The sequence below is a fragment of the Callorhinchus milii genome, unplaced genomic scaffold, assembly GCF_018977255.1.
Source record: "Callorhinchus milii isolate IMCB2004 unplaced genomic scaffold, IMCB_Cmil_1.0 Scaffold2, whole genome shotgun sequence".
Lineage (NCBI taxonomy): Eukaryota > Metazoa > Chordata > Chondrichthyes > Chimaeriformes > Callorhinchidae > Callorhinchus > Callorhinchus milii.
This window is the reverse complement of record NW_024704743.1, coordinates 63,351,630-63,371,084: the sequence shown is the minus strand read 5'-3', so window position 1 is coordinate 63,371,084 and position 19,455 is coordinate 63,351,630. Positions and strand designations below refer to the sequence as shown.

Sequence of the window (19,455 nt, the reverse complement as noted above, 5' to 3'; positions counted from 1 at the left end):
CATGGTATGTTCTCGAAGTTGGTGGTGATCATGGGACATTAAACTCTGAAGAAAAACGTTTAGTGCAATAAATACAATTAAAATTACACTTACAGGAAGTCCTGAAATATCCGAATACTTTTTAGCTGGTTTAAAGGACGGTGGAGCATCAATGCTGCAATCTGGAGATTTAAAACAAATATCGTTGAAATTGGCAATTTATTGCGTTAATTAACATCACTCTACAAGAACATAAAAATACAAATTAATTTTATTTAATATGTTACTTCAAGCACTCTGGGATGCTGCCCTGCATGAGGGGCGATATATAAATGCAAGTTGTTCTTGTTACCCATCATCCTTTTATTTCTCTCACTCTCTCACTACCCCTGCCAAATTTTCCTCTCTCTATTCCTCCCATCTCACATGTATATTAAAATATTTCTGTCCATCTCTACATTATATACAAGCAAAAATCTGCTGCAGAAGAAAACGATTGTGCATATGTACATAGTTGTGACGTGAATTGAATCCTTAAAAACTTCATGTGCAAGTGCGCAATTTTGCCATGGTCTGAAATACTTAGCTCAAGTCATTAGACAGACGAAAATCCATTATTAACTTTTTGACTCTTGTGGATACACTTATTGAATCAAATACTTGGGCATGGTACAGCTTTGATTGTCTGGTAAATTCACACTTTTTCTGGCACTGTTTTGACACAAATATCAGTAGAGTAACACTTTGTGGTCTTATTCTAGTGGTGAAGAGGAAGAGAAAAATACCCTGCTTTTCTTAGGCATTCATTTGAAATGGCATTAAAATGGAAGATGCTAGAGAGCAATATTTGTAATACTATTTTGGACTTAGATTTTCTTCAGGTTGTTGAAACTGAAATACAAGTTCTTTTTTACAGTTATATTACTGCGTAAGAATCATAATTTGAAAAAGTTGAGAACTGGAATTTTGAGAGCTAAAAAGCACCAATTAAACAACTCAAGCTGTGCAGTGCTCTGGTTAGGCTTGTATCCGCTTGCAATTCTGCTCATGGTTACGTAAAGTAACATATTCAGAGGAGAACAGTGGGCTCTTCCAGTGTTGGAGGGATAAGCTATCAGGACTAGATAGGTTAAGTTAGGAAAAGAGATTTCCTCTCCTTATAATGTAAGCTGCTAAATGGGGTAGAGAATATAAACCCAAACAGTGGTTTCAGATATGTCAAGGTCACAGGAAAGACTCAAGTAAACAGTTATGAAAAGCTGTTAAGGACAAATGCCAGAAACCATATCTTTACACAGAGTTGGGAACAGTTGGGATGGATAATAAGGATAACAATTTGATAACAAGGATGGATAACAGTTGGGATGGATCAACAGTTGGGATGGATAACAAGGTTTCTTTAACTGCAGGTTATTTTCGTATCAATGATATTCTTACATATTATATTATTTAGTGGAACCATGACAGAATCAACATAAAATAGTATGAACATACAAAGTAATAAAATTAAAACAACATTTTCTCTGAACCTGGAACCAGCTTCCAAATAAAACACACTACTGAGTATTTAGACATGTATAACTGAAACCTAAACTTTTGAGCAGCAATGAAATATATGAATGGAAACAGGCTGGCATGATTTTATATGAATGGCTGAGGTATACAAAAAAAACTAAAAGGCAATAAGTTGTGAAAAAGCTCACAGTTAGGATCATTCAGTTTCCATGGTAATGTCCTCTCTGCTGCAAGGATTTGCTTCAGATTTTTCCAAACTCGGCTCTTCTTCCCAACACTCGCTCCACCGATGCCAGAATGCTGAAAATTAAGACACCAATGAGAAAGAATCTGCGACAAAATAAATTCTGTGCACAGTTCCTGAACATGATTGCTTTTTTCCGTGCAACTAATTGTCGTAAAACATTTGCTGCAAACTGTTCATGCAATCAATAATCCAATTCAGTTTCAATTTTCAACAACAAAAAATACATTATTTCTTCTCAGAGCTATCACATCACAGATACAAAAGACAAGTGAAGTTTCACTCAATGTATCAGAGGCCTGACATTCCACCTACTAAAGCCCAAAGACCACTCTGTCATAAAATGTAACACTTTTTTCTAAAAGATCTTCAATTTTAAGACATAATGCTCTTACAGGCTAAACCAAGGTGTCGTTTCAGGTCTCAGAATCAATCATTTGCCTATCCTCTATTGAAGATGCTGCCTTAAATTGTGAATTCTGTTACTGAGAAAATAATAATCTTTGCATCTGATTTAGACCCTTATGTCATTAAAACATTGCAAAGTGCTTCACAGGATTCACTGTAAAGTGCAGACAGACGTGGCAGTCACACAACAATGTCCCACAAATTGTTGGTCAAGACATCGGTAGAAATTCCCAGCTCTTTTCTAGTAGAATCTTTAACATCCAACTGAACAGGCAGGATGGCACCTCCGACAATGCTGTACTCCCCCAGCAATGCGCTATAGACTGCAAGCTCAAAGGGCTTGAGCTTTCTGACTCAGCAGCAAAAGCAGTACTGATAACTTGGCCAAGTGTCAGTATTTTGTCCATAAACTGTCTATATTTTTGTTTGAACAAAGACAGCGAGTGTTGATAGGCAATCTGTCTGTAGTGGGCATCACAACCCAACTTCAACTAGCATCCGCACAGTTTCTAGTACAAGCCACTTGACAATGATCAAGAATGGGAACCCTGGCTATTCTTTTCTTCCTAAAAGGGGGCATTTCATCCAAGTTTAGCACGCAACTGTTGCTCTTTCTTACATCACATAACTGAGCAAGGATTAGGGATTAAATCTATGACCTTCTTGGTCCACGTGGCTCAGTTTCATATATGGCAGTTTTAACAAATGTACCTTTGGGAAAGCTTCAACCAGTTATTTCTAAAATGTGCCAAAACATTTCCAAACATTTGATTAACCTATAGATCATCTTCAGCTCCTTTCCACATGTTAGAAAATAAAATCAGCCAAATCTGTAAGGAAATAACGCTAATTCCTCTAACCAGATATCAGACTGTTTTATTATTATTCGTTCATTATTCCCCAATATCCCGATGGGTCAGACCAAAGGCCGGTACAATCAAAAGATCTTATAACAGAATAACACCACTATAGATATCTCGAGTTCAAGAGTGCAACACTGTGTCTTTACAGCACACAAGCTTGATTCTTCATGCTTTCAGTCTTCTTGCTTACAGCTTTCAATCTTCCATCTGATATCCTCAGTCTTAGTGTTTCTAGCTCTCGGTCTTCCATTTCCGTAGCCTTGTCTCCGCAGCCCGGGATGGCCCCATCTCCAGTATCCTTGCCTCCGCGACCCGGGACGGCTACATCTCCCGTATCCTTGTCTCCGCGACCCGGGACGGCTACATCTCCCGTATCCTTGTCTCCGCGACCCGGGACGGCAGTAGTAGACATCTTATCCTTGAGACATTCACGTGATCCTGGGAACTCATGAGTTTCAGTCCAGCTGCCCACACTTAACTTAAAAGTTAACCCGTTCGCAACATCTATTGTGATTCTAACATTATACAAAAAGTGCAAATTCTAACACACAGGCTTGGGTTGTAATAGTAAAACGTTTAAAATATTTGATTTGTCGGTGCTCCAAAGTAAGGACATACTGATACATAAATAGGCATGTTATAATTAAATAATTAATTATTTCTTATGGTACATTTATACAGCCCACCTCCAACCATACCACACACCTAACGCAGCTGAAATGCTTTCGCACATTTGTCATCCCTGTCCTCAATTTTTCCAATGCCCTCCTCACCAGTTTCCCCAGCTCCACTATTCATAAAATTCAATTCATTCAAAACTCCATCGCCCGTATCCTTGTCCATATCAAACTCCACACCCCATCACCCCAGTCCCTGCCAGACTCCACTGACTATCTATTGCACAATGGACTGACTTCAAGATCCTCATTCGTGTACACCTCCCTATTTCTCCAACCTGCTTGCATCCCACTCCTCTACCCACTCCCTTTAATCAGATGGCTTCATGTTCCAGGAAAGGAGGTACCAGGCGCAGAGACTCCATTTCAAAATCTCCCGCCTGGACCAATAGCCACATCCACTTGCGTGACGTGAATACCGCTTGACGTTTTTCTTTCGTCATTTCTATTCCTCACCTCTTCCCTTTATATCGGTGCACAAACCCACATTCATTCCACTCATGGCCGAAAAAAATAGAGGGAACATAGAATGGAATACTTTTCCACTTTTCCACTTCAGTGACTCAGTGTTAGTAACAAGTACTTCTTCCTTATGAAATAAATGGTTGATTTTACTCTGCTGAAAGCAGAGATTTTCATACTATTAATCTGCACTGAATTCAAACCCAGGTCTGAGAGATAAAAGGACAGTGTATAAAACTACATGGCTATCTAGACTATTGATATTTGAACTTTAAATCCCTCGCTTCATTCAAGTGAATAACTGCGTTCAACCGAACTGCCCTATTTATCTTCTGTACTCATTTTTTTTTAAATTTGGTTTTACTCTAGGAGTATCTAATCGAGATGTCACCCCGTGTGAAGGACACTATATAAATGCAAGTGTTGCTGTAATACATGTAGATACTATATAAAGTCATGATTCACTTCTACTCATGTGAAACTCAAGAAGCAGGCTATTTTAAATTCATATCTTCAATAAAAATCAGCTTCTTTTGTTTGATTCATTAGCACCAAGCAATTACACTCTAAAATGGATAAGGTATTATGTAAGACTTAAAGAGTATTTAATGACTGGAAACATGAAATGATGGACTTGTGCAGCAGGAGCTCACGATCCTGCAGACACCTCAATATGCTTACTATTGCAAGATTTCGTGAAGTCAACCATAAAAATAATACATCTCCTTCTGCACAGATACCTAGGTGGAGCTTGCAGAGAATACAACCCTGAAGTCACAAAACATTCCACTGCAAGTTGCTGGGACAGTATTGAGTGTGTAATCGCATTGAGTATTGTTAACAATACCTGCTGCAAAATAAGTATTTCAACTACACTAAATAAGTTATTATAAAATCACTGTATAAATAGATTGGTCAAGACAAGACAGGGGACACTGTGGATTACAGAGTTCCACAGATTATTCCACACTTGAAAGATCCTTTAGAAACAAACATAAGAATGCAATTCAAGGATGAAACTGATTCAGACATTTCAACATCCCTACATAACAACAATACAGTGGAACCCTGTTATAAAGTGCTTTGTTATAAAAACGAGTTCTCTTATAGTGCAAATAGTACAATGTCACTTACTACGCATTTCACATTGTTGTCGGTATTTGGAAAGGCTTCCCTATTCCAAATATCGTAACTAATGAACGACTTGACAATCTCAATTGGGTGTAATCAAGGTTTATTGTAACATAAGCACAATTAATACAACAGGTATTATAAACAATTCTTACAGAATCAAAACTATATTATCCGGTTCTTGAGTCTGGACAGGAAGTCACATCAGTGACGACCTGATGACCCAGAATTCAGACTTGATTAGAAAGTTGAGGTCAAACAAAATGCAGAAGTTCTATGAACTGGAGTGAGCAACAAGGGAGGGTGATACCCTAAGCAATTGAGATGCTACAACATAACACAGCCTCAGATTCGTTGATAATGATTTGAAGAAAGTTAAGGCTCATCCAAGAGTCTGTCATCCCCATACTTGTGAATTACGTCATTAAGGAGAATCATGTAAATATGGAAAAAGAGAGGACTGAGGTCTGTTACAGGCCAGGAAGAGAAGCCATTAGAGAGCCATAGTAAAAACTCTGAGACAAGTAGGAGTGAAACTAGCAAAGTTCAGAGCCATAGAGACTTGCCAGAGAGAGAGAGAGAGTGGAGAAGGATAGAATCATAGAAATTTACAACACAGGAGGAGGCCATTCAGCCCATTGTGTCTACAGTGGCTCTCAGAGCAAGGAGTATGTTCAATCATACTGCCATGCCTTATCCCCATATCTCTTCAAGCCTCTATCCTTTAGATACCAGTCTATTTCCCTCTTGAAATCCATAATGTAGGACATTCTCTTACTTGGTAGGGAAGGTCAACAGTATCAAACAAGACTGAAAGAACAAGGAGAACAAGACACAGGGAGCCTTGTTCTAGCACCTTGGGCATAAAAGGCAGGTTTGAGATGGGGCGATAACCAGAGAGTTTGCAGGGGTCCAGTGTTTTTTTTTAATTGTGGCAGGTTTGAAAGAGACCTGCACCACGTTTTATATTTAAAATTGCTGGTAGGAGGCCGTCTGGGAGGAAACGGTAGATATCCACCTGATTCAATATAAAATTCTGCTCCAGTGACATCATGAATGGAAATAGAGCACTGAGGGCAGAACTTCCCATTTATGATGTGAACGAGAAAAACACGAGACAAAATATCTACTTCCAGCTGCCTCTGCGTCTGGAGGATTAGAATTAGCAACACATCATGACGGAGCTGCACCAGTAAGTGTTCGTATATACCTCCCTTACATTTAGAAATTATTGACAATTCATTAGAATGCTCTTTAGCTTTACAGGAAAAGAATGTAACATATTGCAGTACAAGAATGATGATGTCTTATTATTAATAATCAGAGATCTTATTGTAACTGTTATGAGTTAAGACTTGCTGTGTTTTACATTATGAATGCAGACCCAGATATTCATGAAGCAGTATTTATTGCATGCTGAGACACACAGCTGAGGGGGTTGTAGGCTGAAAGAGACTGCCAGGCTACATTATGAAAACTACTGCACTAAAAACACAATTTATCCAGTTCTCGCAAAAGCATTTATTTTGGTGGTAAAGAGAAACAAATGCATTCAATTGCCAAAATTAATTACTTGTAATGCTTAAGTTAAAACTGAATCTCCAATCTGGAGTATTCCTAAAATGTAAATTTTCAATTGAATTGGAAAGCTTCCAAACAAGTTTTCATATGAGCAAAAGATTAACATTAATAGTACATGCACAATTTCTGGTATAATAAGCAAGATTCCAATCCAGCATTTGTCCTAAAGCATTTATCTCTCTTCTGTCTGTGTGTTTGTGAGTGTGTGTGTCTCTCTCTGTGTGAGTGTGTCTGTGCATCTTTCTCCTCTGTATGTGCTTTATTACGTATTTGTGAGTGACTCTCTCTGTGTCTGTGAGTGAGTGTGTGTCTTTCTATATCTGTGTGCGGTAGCAGATCCCAAGAGGCAGGAGGTGGTGACCTCCACAGTCAGGACACTGGTGAGCTTGGTGAGCAATGCTGGTGTTTGGCAGATCTCCAGGCCTTCAAATGTAAAGCGGGATGGAAACAGACCATTCGGTCCTTCAAGCCTGCGCTTGTGTCATCCACAACCCCCGCCCCAAATGGGCCACCCAGTTCTTTTTGTTAAAGAAAGCATTAATTTTTTTTGCAACAATCCATTATGTGTTGTTTTTTCATGTTTAGTTTTCATTCAATAAAGTGAAAACATTTAGATTAGCACCAATCAATTAACTCCCTGCAATTGTCCACAAAATTTGTTAAATTTTCTCACAATTTTTGGCAAGTATCTCAACAACAAAATTACATTTGTATAGCGCCTTTCAGGTCGGGAGGACATTCCAAGGCACTGGACAGTCAGAATTTCAGCAATTTTCTATTGGCCCTGACCATCAGGTTGCCTCTGCCACCACCACGTGTGCACCACAATGGCGGCAACCTGATGACCAGTTAGGTGGCCAGTTTGGCTACTCAGCTTTTATCTGACTACACCTCAAACATTGGAACTTCCTCACCCATCCAACCATCTCCTCCACTCTCTCACTATCTTCAAAAAACTACCTAAATTATGACCTTGTTAAATGTACCCTAAGTGTACCTGTCATCATTCCCTCACCTCCAAATGGCATCTGCTCAGTATCTGACACCATCTGCCGTTGCATAATTGCAAGTTGTTATTCCTGAGACAGACAAGGTCACAACCTTTGTTAACTCTTTAGGGAAAAGTGTTAAATGAAAGCTAAGTTTATCTTATTGGAAAGATAAATCATTAAATCATAAAGATAAATTATTGGAAAGATAAATCTTTCCAATGACTCAATTAATTTATTCCATTTAGATCCATAAAGTCCCAAGTTTGAACCCCAGTTTGTTCTTAGTTTTTGGGATGTCCTCCCGACGTGAAAGGCGCTATACAAATGTAATTTTGATGTTGTTGTTATTGTAGTTAGCTGATCTCAGCTGGTTTGACACAAAGGGCTTCTGCAAATGGAAAAGCCAGGGGTCCTGCTTATGCTGAATGTTCATGTATCTGGATGTCAGGTAAGATTTAGAGTTTGTCTGCAATGCTCCTTGCAGTTCAATAGCCTGTCAGTGTCCAGTCTCAAAGTACTGAACAACAGAATAGTTTGACGCAGAGTGGGGAGAATAATGGCTATTTGGTGAGGTACTAGATTACCCCAGGAAGGAGAAAAACTAGACAAATGCCTTCAAATCGGAGGAGAGAAAACTGGTGAGAGGAAAAAAAATCTAAAAAAAGTACTTGTGGGTGAAATGAGAAATTACTTAGTGTGGCATTCGTTTCACGGCAAGAGTTATTGGTTCTCACACGACTCTGGGCAGCTCCATAAATCTTAAAACAATTTTTTCACAAATTAAGCGTCAAATTTTCATCATAGATTGACAGAGCGGGATAACTCACAATATTAGTAACTTGCTAGTGATTCACAGAACCAAACAAACCTAGTTGAATTGGATTTGCAGCATACAGAGAGAAGTATGAAACACGAATATTACCATGCTAAATTTGAGTTATCATTGGCAAAACAGGTGTCCGCCTGGTTCAGTCAGAAAGTTGAGGGTTCCAGTTCTACATTGGTGGAGGATATCCCTTTAAGAAGTAAAGGCAATTAAGAGAGAGCTAATGAGATAAGGACAGGGAGTACAGAAAGCCACTGGAAGGGGACAAATTGGTTTGGTTATAGTTAGTGGATCGGAGTGCTTGCGTTGATAATAAAGAAACTTACGGACACATCCATGTTTTGGATTGGCACTCTGACCTCACAGTCTAGGTTGACACTGTAATACAGTGCTGATGAAGCACCAAATTGTTGGAGGTGCTCCCTTCAGATGGGATGTTAATCTGAGCTCCCATCTTCCTGTTCAGGCAGATAGATCCCATAACACGATTTATAATAATACTTGCATTTGATATAGTGTATTATCACGTCTTCGAGATGTCTCAAAGCGCTTCACAGAAAATACTGTAAAGTGAATTGACTGTATATTTTGTGGGTGAAACTTGGCAGCCAATTGTGCACAGCAGTATACCACAGTCATGGATTGAGTGACCTTTATTTTATTTGAAAAGAGAAGAGGGTTCTCTGGTGTCTCAGCCAACAATTTCCCCAAATAATATACTAACCTTACATTTGAGGAATTACCAAATTGCTTCACAGGAAACCCTGTAAATTGGAATAACTGTGTACCTTGTGGACATTGCAGAAGCCAATTTTCACACAGTAATGTCCCACAAACAACCATGAAGTGAATTACCACCTTCACCTGGGGGACTGTTGGCCAGGATGTCAGGAGAAACTTCCTTCTCTTTCTAAATACTACTGTGGGAATCTTTAATGTCAACTCAACCAGGCAGATGGGACTTTGATTTAATGTCTCATTTAAAGGGTGGCATCTTCAACAATACAGTACACCCTCAACACTGAAATATCAGCCTAGACCATAAGTTGGTCTTTGGCCTTGGGTTGTTTTTTCCTGGTGTCCTGGCTACTCATTTCAGCAGCTTTGTAGGACATTGCTTATATAAATTAGCTGCCTGCATTCACTGACAAAGTACAGTCACTTTACACACACTAACGTAAATCCCCTAATGCAATTTGAGATGTCTTCCTGACATGAAAGACACTGGATCAAAATGTAAGGAGTATTCTTATAAGTAAATTAGAGGAGACATTTATTTAAGTTGCTACAAAAAGAGTAACATTTTACTGTATACCCAACTTCTTTAAACAAAGTAATATTTCTATTAATTTGTCTAATTCTGCTTAATATTGAAACTCTCTTACTAACTATGGAATATATTCCAGAATAGTATTTTTAACAGTATTTTAGAACATGTATTTTTGATGGATGGAAGAAAATCAACAGTGGATTAATGTTCATAAATTTACACGAAATTTAAGTACTTACAATAAAGTTTGGGTCCTTAAATACCGGAGGTTTTGCAGCTGGCTCTCCATGGCCTGGGCTGGAATCTGTCGCCAAAGTTTTACTTTCACCAATGGTATCTAATACTCCAATCTACAAAAATGAAATATCAATGAATAGCATTTTGTTACATTGTAAACATACTTTAATTTAGTTTTATAGAATCATTCAAAGTTATGACATAGAAGTAAGCTATTTGGTCCATTAACTTTGCCGCTGGTGTTTTTCTACACATGAGAAAAGCACCACTATTCTCTTCCAATCCATCTAATATTATTCTTCAAACATTTACAGTATTTTAAAATAATTTATACACTTTGGCTCAACTATACATTCCAGCCCCCAAAAACACTCTTGGTAACGTTTTTTTTCTAACCTCCCCTTTAATTATTTGTTACATCCCAAATGCTTGAATATGAACATTATGTAGCGTTACTTTGCAAAATAATAACATAGATAGCAAAAATCATTACATCTCCCAACCTTTCATAAATTAATCCAGGTATAAAATTGAATATCAAATTAGAGATACTGTTTAAATTTATATTAATAAACTGCATCTGAGTAGAGTGAAAAATGTCTAGTTGACCCATTTTAGCTAGGGCTCAGTCTCTACCTTACCCATGCCATCAAGTTGTGAATTTGCAGTAATGTAGGCGGTCACGTCGGGGTTGTGAGTTCAAGCCCTGGGACTTTGAATTCATATAATCTGGGGTGACACTCTATTGCACACTATGATAGGCTGCGTTGTTGAAGGTATTGTCCTTCAGATGAGACATTAAACAGTTCATTCTTGATCTTTAGGTGTATGTAAAGATCCCATGACACTATTTGAAAAGAGAAGGGTGTTTATATTGGTGTCTTAGTCCACAGATTCCCAAACTGGGTCCACAAGAGACTGTGAGATTGTTTCAGGGGAGCCACGGAGCTGGGAGTCTTACCGGAAGTCTAAAAGCTACATAAGCCTTATTTGCTATACAAAAGTAATCTTGTTGTTGTTGTTGTTGGACTCCCGCGCAGCCTGAGGAATTGAAAGACACGTTCCCATGGTTCCACTGCAAAGTATTTAAGGGCAGCATTTTGTGGAGGCTGTGGAGAGGAAGGGAGGCTTCGCTGCTCTGCTCTTGAGGCCATGATATCTAAACCTAGTGGGCCTTGAGCCCAAAAAGTATGGAATCCCCTGTCTTAGTCAACAATATTCCAATCAAAATTCGTCATTCAATTTATGTTGTTTTATGGCACGCTGGTGTGGACAAATTGGCTGCCATGTTCACCTATAAAATACACAGTCATGATACTTTAGAGAAAATCCTGCAACTCCCTTTAAGATGTACTCCCAACATGAAAGGTGCTATATCAAATGTAAACATTATTATTAAGGATGGGATATATAAATATTTCTATTTCACAATGTAAAACCACTGTGATAAGATGCTGCTGATGGAAACCACACAGTCTGGCTTGGAGGTATAGACTGTGCCTAACTCTGCAAAGTCAAATGCCTTAGTGGATAGAATGGTCCTGACCGGTCATGCACTGTGATGCAGTTACCATTTCAATTCAAAAAATGATTGTATTCAACAACATAATTACATTTGTATAATGCCTTTCACGTCAGGAGGACGTCTCAAGGCGCAGGACAGTCAGAGTTTTGGACCCGAGCTGGGGGTCGGGATTGGAGAGGGCGGAGGGCAGTGGGGGAAGCAGGGTGATCGAAAGCACTGTCGAAGAGGAGGGGCTTGAGATGGGTCTCGAAGGAGATAAGGGAGGGGGCGAGGCGGAGGGTCTGCGGGATGGAGTTCCAGAAGGTGGGGGTAGAGTGGCAGAAGAGCCGCCTGCCAATAGTGAGGTGAGCAAGTCGGGGGATGTGAAGCAGGCTGGAGTCCGATGAGCGGAGGAAGCGAGCAGGATGGTAAGGGGTTAGGAGGTCGCAGAGATAGGGGGGAGCATAGAGAACTTTGAAGGTGAGGACCAGGATCTTGAACTGTATCCTCTGTGTGATGGGAAGCCAGGGGAGTCAGGCGAGGATGGGGGTGATGGCCTGGTGCAGGAGAGGACATGGGCTGCAGAGTTCTGGATGATCTGCAGCCTATGGAGGGAAGACTTGGGGGAGGCTAACAAGCAAGGAGTTTGCATAGTCGAGCCTCGACGTAATGAAAGCGTGTATGAGGGTTTTGATGGCCTGCAGTGTGAAACAGTGGCGGAGTCGGGCGATGTTGCAGAGGTGGGGAAGGCAGAGCGGGTCATGGCATAGATGTGGGGTAGAAAGGATAGTTGAGGGTCAAACAAGATGCCAAGGTTCTGGACTGGTTTAGTGAGGTGGAGTGTGCAACCATGGATGGTGAGGCTGTCAGCGCCTGAGGTGAGGAGGTGCTGACGGGATCCAATCAGGAGAGCCGCGGTCTTGTTGACATTCAACTGAAGAAAATTAGCTCTCATCCAGGACTTGATGTCTGACAGTATTCATAAGAATACTGGTGTATGCTACCCCACGTGAAAGGCGCTATATAAATGCAAGTTGATGTTGCATTCGAAGATAAACTTGTGAACATATGCAATAGCTTTTTGCAGAATACTTTGACAGTTATAAAGGTTATTGCATTTTTGTACGAATTTTCATTTGTTTCAAAGGGGGAAGCCCAAATTCTCTCTTTTGGTAGTATACCAGATATATTATTTATCTATATTTTATTTATATTTTAGTAATATACCAAAAGAGAATTCCTCCCCCTTTGAACTCCTCTCCCTCTGGCCTACCTCACGCACTGATTTATCCTCCTCACTCACTCTCCTACACAACTCCTTCTCCACCACTCTTGATGCCCTTGCCCCACTCACTTCCCGAACCGCCTCCTACTCACGAATCTCTCCCTGGTACACCAACCACCTCCGCTTCCTCAAGGGTTAGGTGCCGGCTGCCGAACGCACCAGGCTCAAATCTGATCGGTCCACCGACTGGATCACATCAAAACGTACCACTCCGCCCTCGCCTCTGCCAAATTGTCCTTCTACTCTAAGATAATCTTGGAAACGAAGAATAACCCCAGGCTCCTATTCTCCACCACCAACCAGCTCCTCTGTCGACCCTCCCAGGCCTCGCCCATTCTCTACTCAAGCTCTGACTGTGAGGAGATGCTGGATTTCCTTGAGTCCAAAAATTGAGGGGATCCGTTCAGCTGCCTCCGCCCTCCCAACTGCCATTCCCTCCCCATCTCCCCCCCACACTCCGAACCCTACCCATCCCTCCCTCCACATTTTCAAACCTGTCTCCCCCTCCTCTTTCATCACCACCATATCCAACATGAAACACCCCACCTGTTCCCTTGACCCCATCCCCACCCCTCTCCTTACCTCTCAGCTCCACCTCCTCGTCCCTCTACTCTCCGACACCATAAATCTCTCCCTATCATCTGGCACCATTCTCATCCCCAAAAAGAACTATAATCACCGCCATCCTTTGCTTTCTAACTACCGGCCCATCTCCAACCTCCCTTTTCTTTCCAAGGTCCTTGAACGAGTCTTTATTTCCAAGCTTCGCCCCTTCGTCTCTTACTACTCCCTTCAGGAGCCTCTCCAATTGGGTTTCCGTGCTGCTTACAGCACGGAAACTGCTCTGGTCAAGGTCACAAACAGTTTCCTATCCATCTGTGACCAGGGCTCCCTCTGTTCCCTCGTTCTCTCCGCTGCCTTTGATACCGTGGACCACTCCATCCTCATCCACTGCCTCTCCTCTCACTTCAACCTTCAAGGTTCTGTCCTTGAATGGTTCAAGTCTTATCTCTCACACCGTCTCCAATTTGTCTCCACCAATGGTTTCTCTTACAGCCCCCGCACAGTCTTGTATGGTGTTCCTCAGGGCTCTATCCTCGGTCCCCATCATCCACAGACATGGGGTCAACGTCGACATGTACGCAGATGACACCCAACTCTATCCCTCTGCCTCCACCTTCGATTCCAGGACAACTAACGTCCTGACAGACTGCCTGTCAGACATCAAGTCCTTGATGAGAGCCAACTTTGTACAGCTGAATGTCAGCAAGACCGAGGTGCGCCAGCACCTCCGCTCCTCAGGTATTGGCAGCATCAGCATCCCTGGATACACGCTTCACCTCACCAAGCCAGTCAGGAATCTGGGCATCTTGTTCAACTCTCAACTGTCCTTTCTTTCGCATATCCGTGCCGTGACCCACTCTGCCTTCCCCCACCTCCGCAACATTGCCTGACTCCGCTACTGCCTCACCCCTCAGGCCGCCGAAACCCTCAAACGTGCATTCATCACCTCAAGGCTTAACTACAGAAACTTCCTCCTTGTCGACCTCCCCAACTCTTCCCTCCACAAGCTGCAGATCATCCAGAACTCTGCAGCTTGTGTCTTCTCCCGCACCAGGCTCCACGACCCAATCAGGGCCTCCCTCACTCGGCTCCACTGGCTCCCCATCCCTAGAGGATAGAATTCAAAAACCTCGTCCTCACTTTCAAGGCCCTCCACTGCCTTGCCTCCTCCTACCTCTCTGACCCCCTATCAACCTGTCTGTTCCCTCCCTCCCTTACCTCCTTCAAGGCATGACTCAAGACCCTCCTTTTCGAAAGTGCCTTCAGCCAACCTCCTACCTCCCTGCCCTCCTTATTCCCAACCCTGCCCCCCAACGCTCGGCTCCTGATCCCCAACTGCTCGGCACCTTGGCACGTCATCCTGACATGAAAGGTGCTTTACAAATGTAGTTTTGTTGATGTTGTTGTATAGTAAATATGACCAATCTAGAACATTTTCAATGGATTCTCTTCTAATCATTCATGACAGTTTATAATGATTAATTCTAATTCTATTTCAAATATCAATAGCCTACAAACGAGAAACAGATTAAAGCGCCTAATCATGTGTCTGAACCACAAACTACTCTAATGAACACAAAATCAGTGATGATAATACTGCAGAGAGAAGTCACTCCCTAATTGAACCCCAGGAGTCAAGACCCTGGTGCTGCATTGTTTAGAAATCTATTCATTCATCTCTGGTATTGGACTGAAATCTCCTCTAATGACTCTAAGAAAAACGAATCAGTGAAATTTCAACATAAATTAGTAATCTGGAAAGAGTATGCACTCTGGGACACTACCCTGTGTGAGGAATGCTATATAAATGCAAGTAGTTGTTGTTGTACATGTAATTCCAAATGACAATCATACTAGGAAATGCCATGTGTTTGGGTGACAAATAGGAAATTGCAGGGGGAGGAGGGGGAAAGGAGCGATCCTTCTGAGACTATGGTTAAAAGGATTTCTGTTTTGCATTAGTGCATATATCTTCAACCTCAGTAAGGGAAAATAATTGACGTAGGAACATATTGTAGTAACCTAGGAACATGAGGCCATTTTGCTGTTAGAGTCTGTTCAACATTTTATTACATCATGGGAGATCTTTCAAACTCATTTCCCCACCTTTCCAAATCCTTTAATATCTTTATTCCCCAAGTATCTTATCTATCTTCCTTTTAGGCATCCCAAACGATTCTATATCTATGGGACCTTGTTATTATAATTGTTAGTTGACACTTTGGTGTCCATTCTCTCAGCTTCAACCTTTGATCTTTTTCAGCTGAACTCCCCTTCCTTTTTCCTCCAACTGCTTCTATCAGTCTTGCTTCTACTAAAGCTTTAGAACCATTTTTAGAAAAATTGATGTATATACAGAAATTCTCAGCACGAGTATATTCCCAAATGCATGGATTATTACCTAATAATAATCCATGGGTGGTTTTATTCCCGTTGGAAGACTATTCTTGTTTGGCTCTTGCCAGTGCCTACTTGCCTCAGGCTCTGACAGTATCACCCTGTGTGGATGCACACTCCACGGAACCGGTGCAGAACCTTGGTGCGTTGTTATACTCTCAACTATCCTTTAAGCCCTACATCTATGCTCTGATCCCCTCCGCTTTACCTACCTCCGTAATGTTGCTCACCTCCACCATTACCTGTCCCCTTGGTTTGCCAAGACCCTAATCCATTTATCATGTACAAGTTCGTCTATGCCAATGCTCTGCTCACCAGTCTAACTGACTCTTCTCTACACAAGCTGCAGACTATCCAGAATGCTACAGCCCGTGTCGTTTCCTGAACTAGGCTTTGTGAGCCTATCATCCCCATCCTCCAGCATATCAAGTTCAAGATCCTTGTCCTCATCTTTAAATTCCTCCACAGTGTTACCCCACCCTACCTCTGCGATCTTCTCAAGCTTTACCAAACCAGCTGCTCACTTCGCTCAATGGACACTAGCCGCTTCATATCCCCCATCCTACTCGGTCCACCGTCTGCATTCATCCTTTCAGTCTGTCTGACCTCACTGTCTGGAAGTCCATCCCAAAGTCCCTCCAAGTCGCATGCTGTCCCTCCCCTCCCTCTTTCAAGGTTCATTTCAAGACCCTCCTCTTTGACTGCGCTTTTGGTTCATCTTTCCCCTCCCCACCCCACTCAGCTCCTCTCCCAGCTTGGGTGCCAAACCAGAACTATCAAGAACCCCACGACATCCTTCTAACATGAACGCGCTATATATAAATGTAAATTTGTATTGCACATGTTAAGATCAAACTGATTCTTAACATGTAGAGGTTGTGGAGTTAATGAGATTGTGGGAGTTGTTGAGACAGGAGAGGTAGAAAAATAAAATGCCAAGAAATAATGTGAACACACTCAAAAGAGACAAGGTGGTAATAAGGAAGAACATTTAGTAATGAGGAGAGAATTTGATGGAATTAAATGGATTAAAAGACAAAAATAATACAAAGACGTCAGAGCAGAAAAATAAACAAATGAGTAAACATCATCGAGACATCTCAAAGCGCTTCACAGAACTGTGATTTTTTTGGGCCTGCTGGGTGCCTGACACATGTGGAAACCCATCACCATGCTTAAAGCGTCCAAACCAAACAGAGCTCCATGCATCCCACCTACAAATGAAAATTCCTGAGATATTTATTAGAATGCAAACTCTCTCCCTAGAGGGATACAACCTGCTTCCCTAATTCTGGAAAGTATTAGGCTCAGGTTGGCGAGAACCAAGCTTGAGGACCCCAGAATGTGCTTTGGGGAACTGCTAGAGTCTAACCAGCTAACCTGCATAGCTTGCGATTGAAAGCATTGTCTGGCAAGCTTTCCCGCTAGGACCACACTGTGCTTTAGGGCTTTGGCTTGCGTGGTTAACAGGAGCTGAGTGGGAAGAATCCCTGTTCCCAATGATTGGTCTATCCTTCCAAGTCCTACAGATGAGCTATGCAGGGCTGTTATCAGCAGTGCCCTGGAGTACTGTAGATCTACCTGGCTCAGGAGACCGTCACAGAGATTAACTCGATTCTACCTCTTATTAGATGAGCAAAGAGGCCTGGCAAATGAGTGGGGTACGGGCAAATCAGAGAGGTAGGGAGGTGTTTGCGTGTGAACAGATATGTACATAAGGGTAAGGATCTTGAAGTTTGACCCTCTGGGAGACAGGGAGTCAGTGGAGCTCGGCGAGGATTGGGGTGATGGGTATGCTGAGGTAATGTTTCAGGTGATGACCTTTTGTCTGATTTCTGATAAAAGGTCATCGACCTGAAACGTTCACTTACTTTCCTCTCCCCATAGATGCTGCTGACCTGGTGAGTGTTCCCAGCGACTTCTGTTTTTATTTCAGATTCACAGCATCTGCAGTAACTTGCAGATTTTGCCAAGAAAGGGTAATTTAACACTAAAGTGCTGGATCAGTGAAGAATCAAAGGAGCAAATGGTAAATTTTATGTGGGAGACGAGAGGGTTGGGAGTCAAGAGTGGTGATAAATGAGGGAGAGACAGAGGAGAAGGGCAGGGATGATGCAGGCATATGTTTTAAACTGTTTTGATACTGGAATCAAAGTATCTAAATATTGACTTCTGTGGCAACATCACTACTTATAAGCAACTTTTTTTNAGTATTTCCAGCCAGCTGGGACTATTCTGTTTTGCTTGCTGCCTCAAATACCCAGTTCCATATCACTCACAAATATAACTTCTATCAAAAAGGGGCCACTATGCAATGTTGTTGTTGTATAATAATAACAATAATAATCCTTGCATTTTGATATAATGCCTTCTCACATTGTTGAGATATTTCAAAGCACTTCACAGAATATATTGCAAAGCGTTTCACCCACAAAATACAGTCTATTCATTGTACAGTATATTCTGTGAAGCGCTTTGAGACGTCTAGAAGACAAGATAAGACGCTATATCAAACGCAAGGATCATTATTATTATAGTAGTGAATAGACTGTATTTTGTGGGCAAAACGTAAAGGGCATAAACCCATAAATAAGGGTTTTATACACAGTAAATACATACTGTATATGTATAAAAATATAAATGTATTCTAAACCCATTGGACAACGACCTGTCATTTAGGAAATTCGGTGGCCTTAAACCCTGACTGAGGGGGGGTGGGGGGGAGGTGGGAGAGGGGGGAGGTGGGGGGTGGGGAGGAGGTGGGGGGGAGGGGAGGGGGGGGTGGGGGGAGGAGGGGGGAGTGGGGGAGGTGGGGGAAGGTGGGGGGGAGGTGGGGGGAGGGGGGGAATGGGGGAGGTGAGGGGAGGTGGGGACGAGCTGGCACTTACCTGTCCGAGTTTCTTTTTCTTGGCGGCGCTGCTGGTGCCGGGACTGGCCGGTCTCTTCTTACTTCGCACTTTGATGGGGGTGGAAGCCGCTAAGGGGGGAGGAGGAGGGGGGAGAGGCGGGGGCGGCAGCGCTGGCGGTGGGGGAGCGGCCGCCATCTTCACCGTTACTAATGAAACCAGGGGAACGCAACTCGTGCGCATGCGCACCGCACGCCGCTAACTTCCGGCAGCTCCGCGCATGCGGGTGGAGCAGCTTCACCGCGGTCACGTGCACTGTCACTGTCACTCCAACACTCACACTGTCACTGTCACCCCAACACTGTCACTGTCACCCCAACACTGTCACTGTCACCCCAATACTGTCACTGTCACCCCAACACTGTCACCCCAATACTGTCACTGTCACCCCAACACTGTCACCCCAACACTGTCACTGTCACCCCAACACTGTCACCCCAACACTGTCACTGTCACCCCAACACTGTCACTGTCACCCCAACACTGTCACTGTCACCCCAACACTGTCACTGTCACTGTCACCCCAACACTGTCACCCCAATACTGTCACTGTCACCCCAACACTGTCACCCCAACACTGTCACTGTCACCCCAACACTGTCACCCCAACACTG

General features: G+C 42.4%; 1 protein-coding gene across 1 annotated transcript in view; it reads right to left on the bottom strand.

Annotated features, from left to right (window-relative positions):
- ino80c (INO80 complex subunit C) overlaps positions 1 to 18,979 on the bottom strand; it is a 30,044-nt gene extending 11,065 nt beyond the window's left edge. Inside the window, exons 1-4 of the mRNA XM_042346979.1 lie at positions 18,824 to 18,979; positions 10,188 to 10,298; positions 1,683 to 1,794; positions 94 to 161 (exon numbers count right to left, since the gene is read on the bottom strand). Of these exons, the coding sequence (XP_042202913.1) occupies positions 94 to 161; positions 1,683 to 1,794; positions 10,188 to 10,298; positions 18,824 to 18,979 (447 nt within the window). The remainder of the gene's footprint in view (positions 1 to 93; positions 162 to 1,682; positions 1,795 to 10,187; positions 10,299 to 18,823) is intronic.
- Between the last annotated feature and the right edge of the window lie 476 nt (positions 18,980 to 19,455).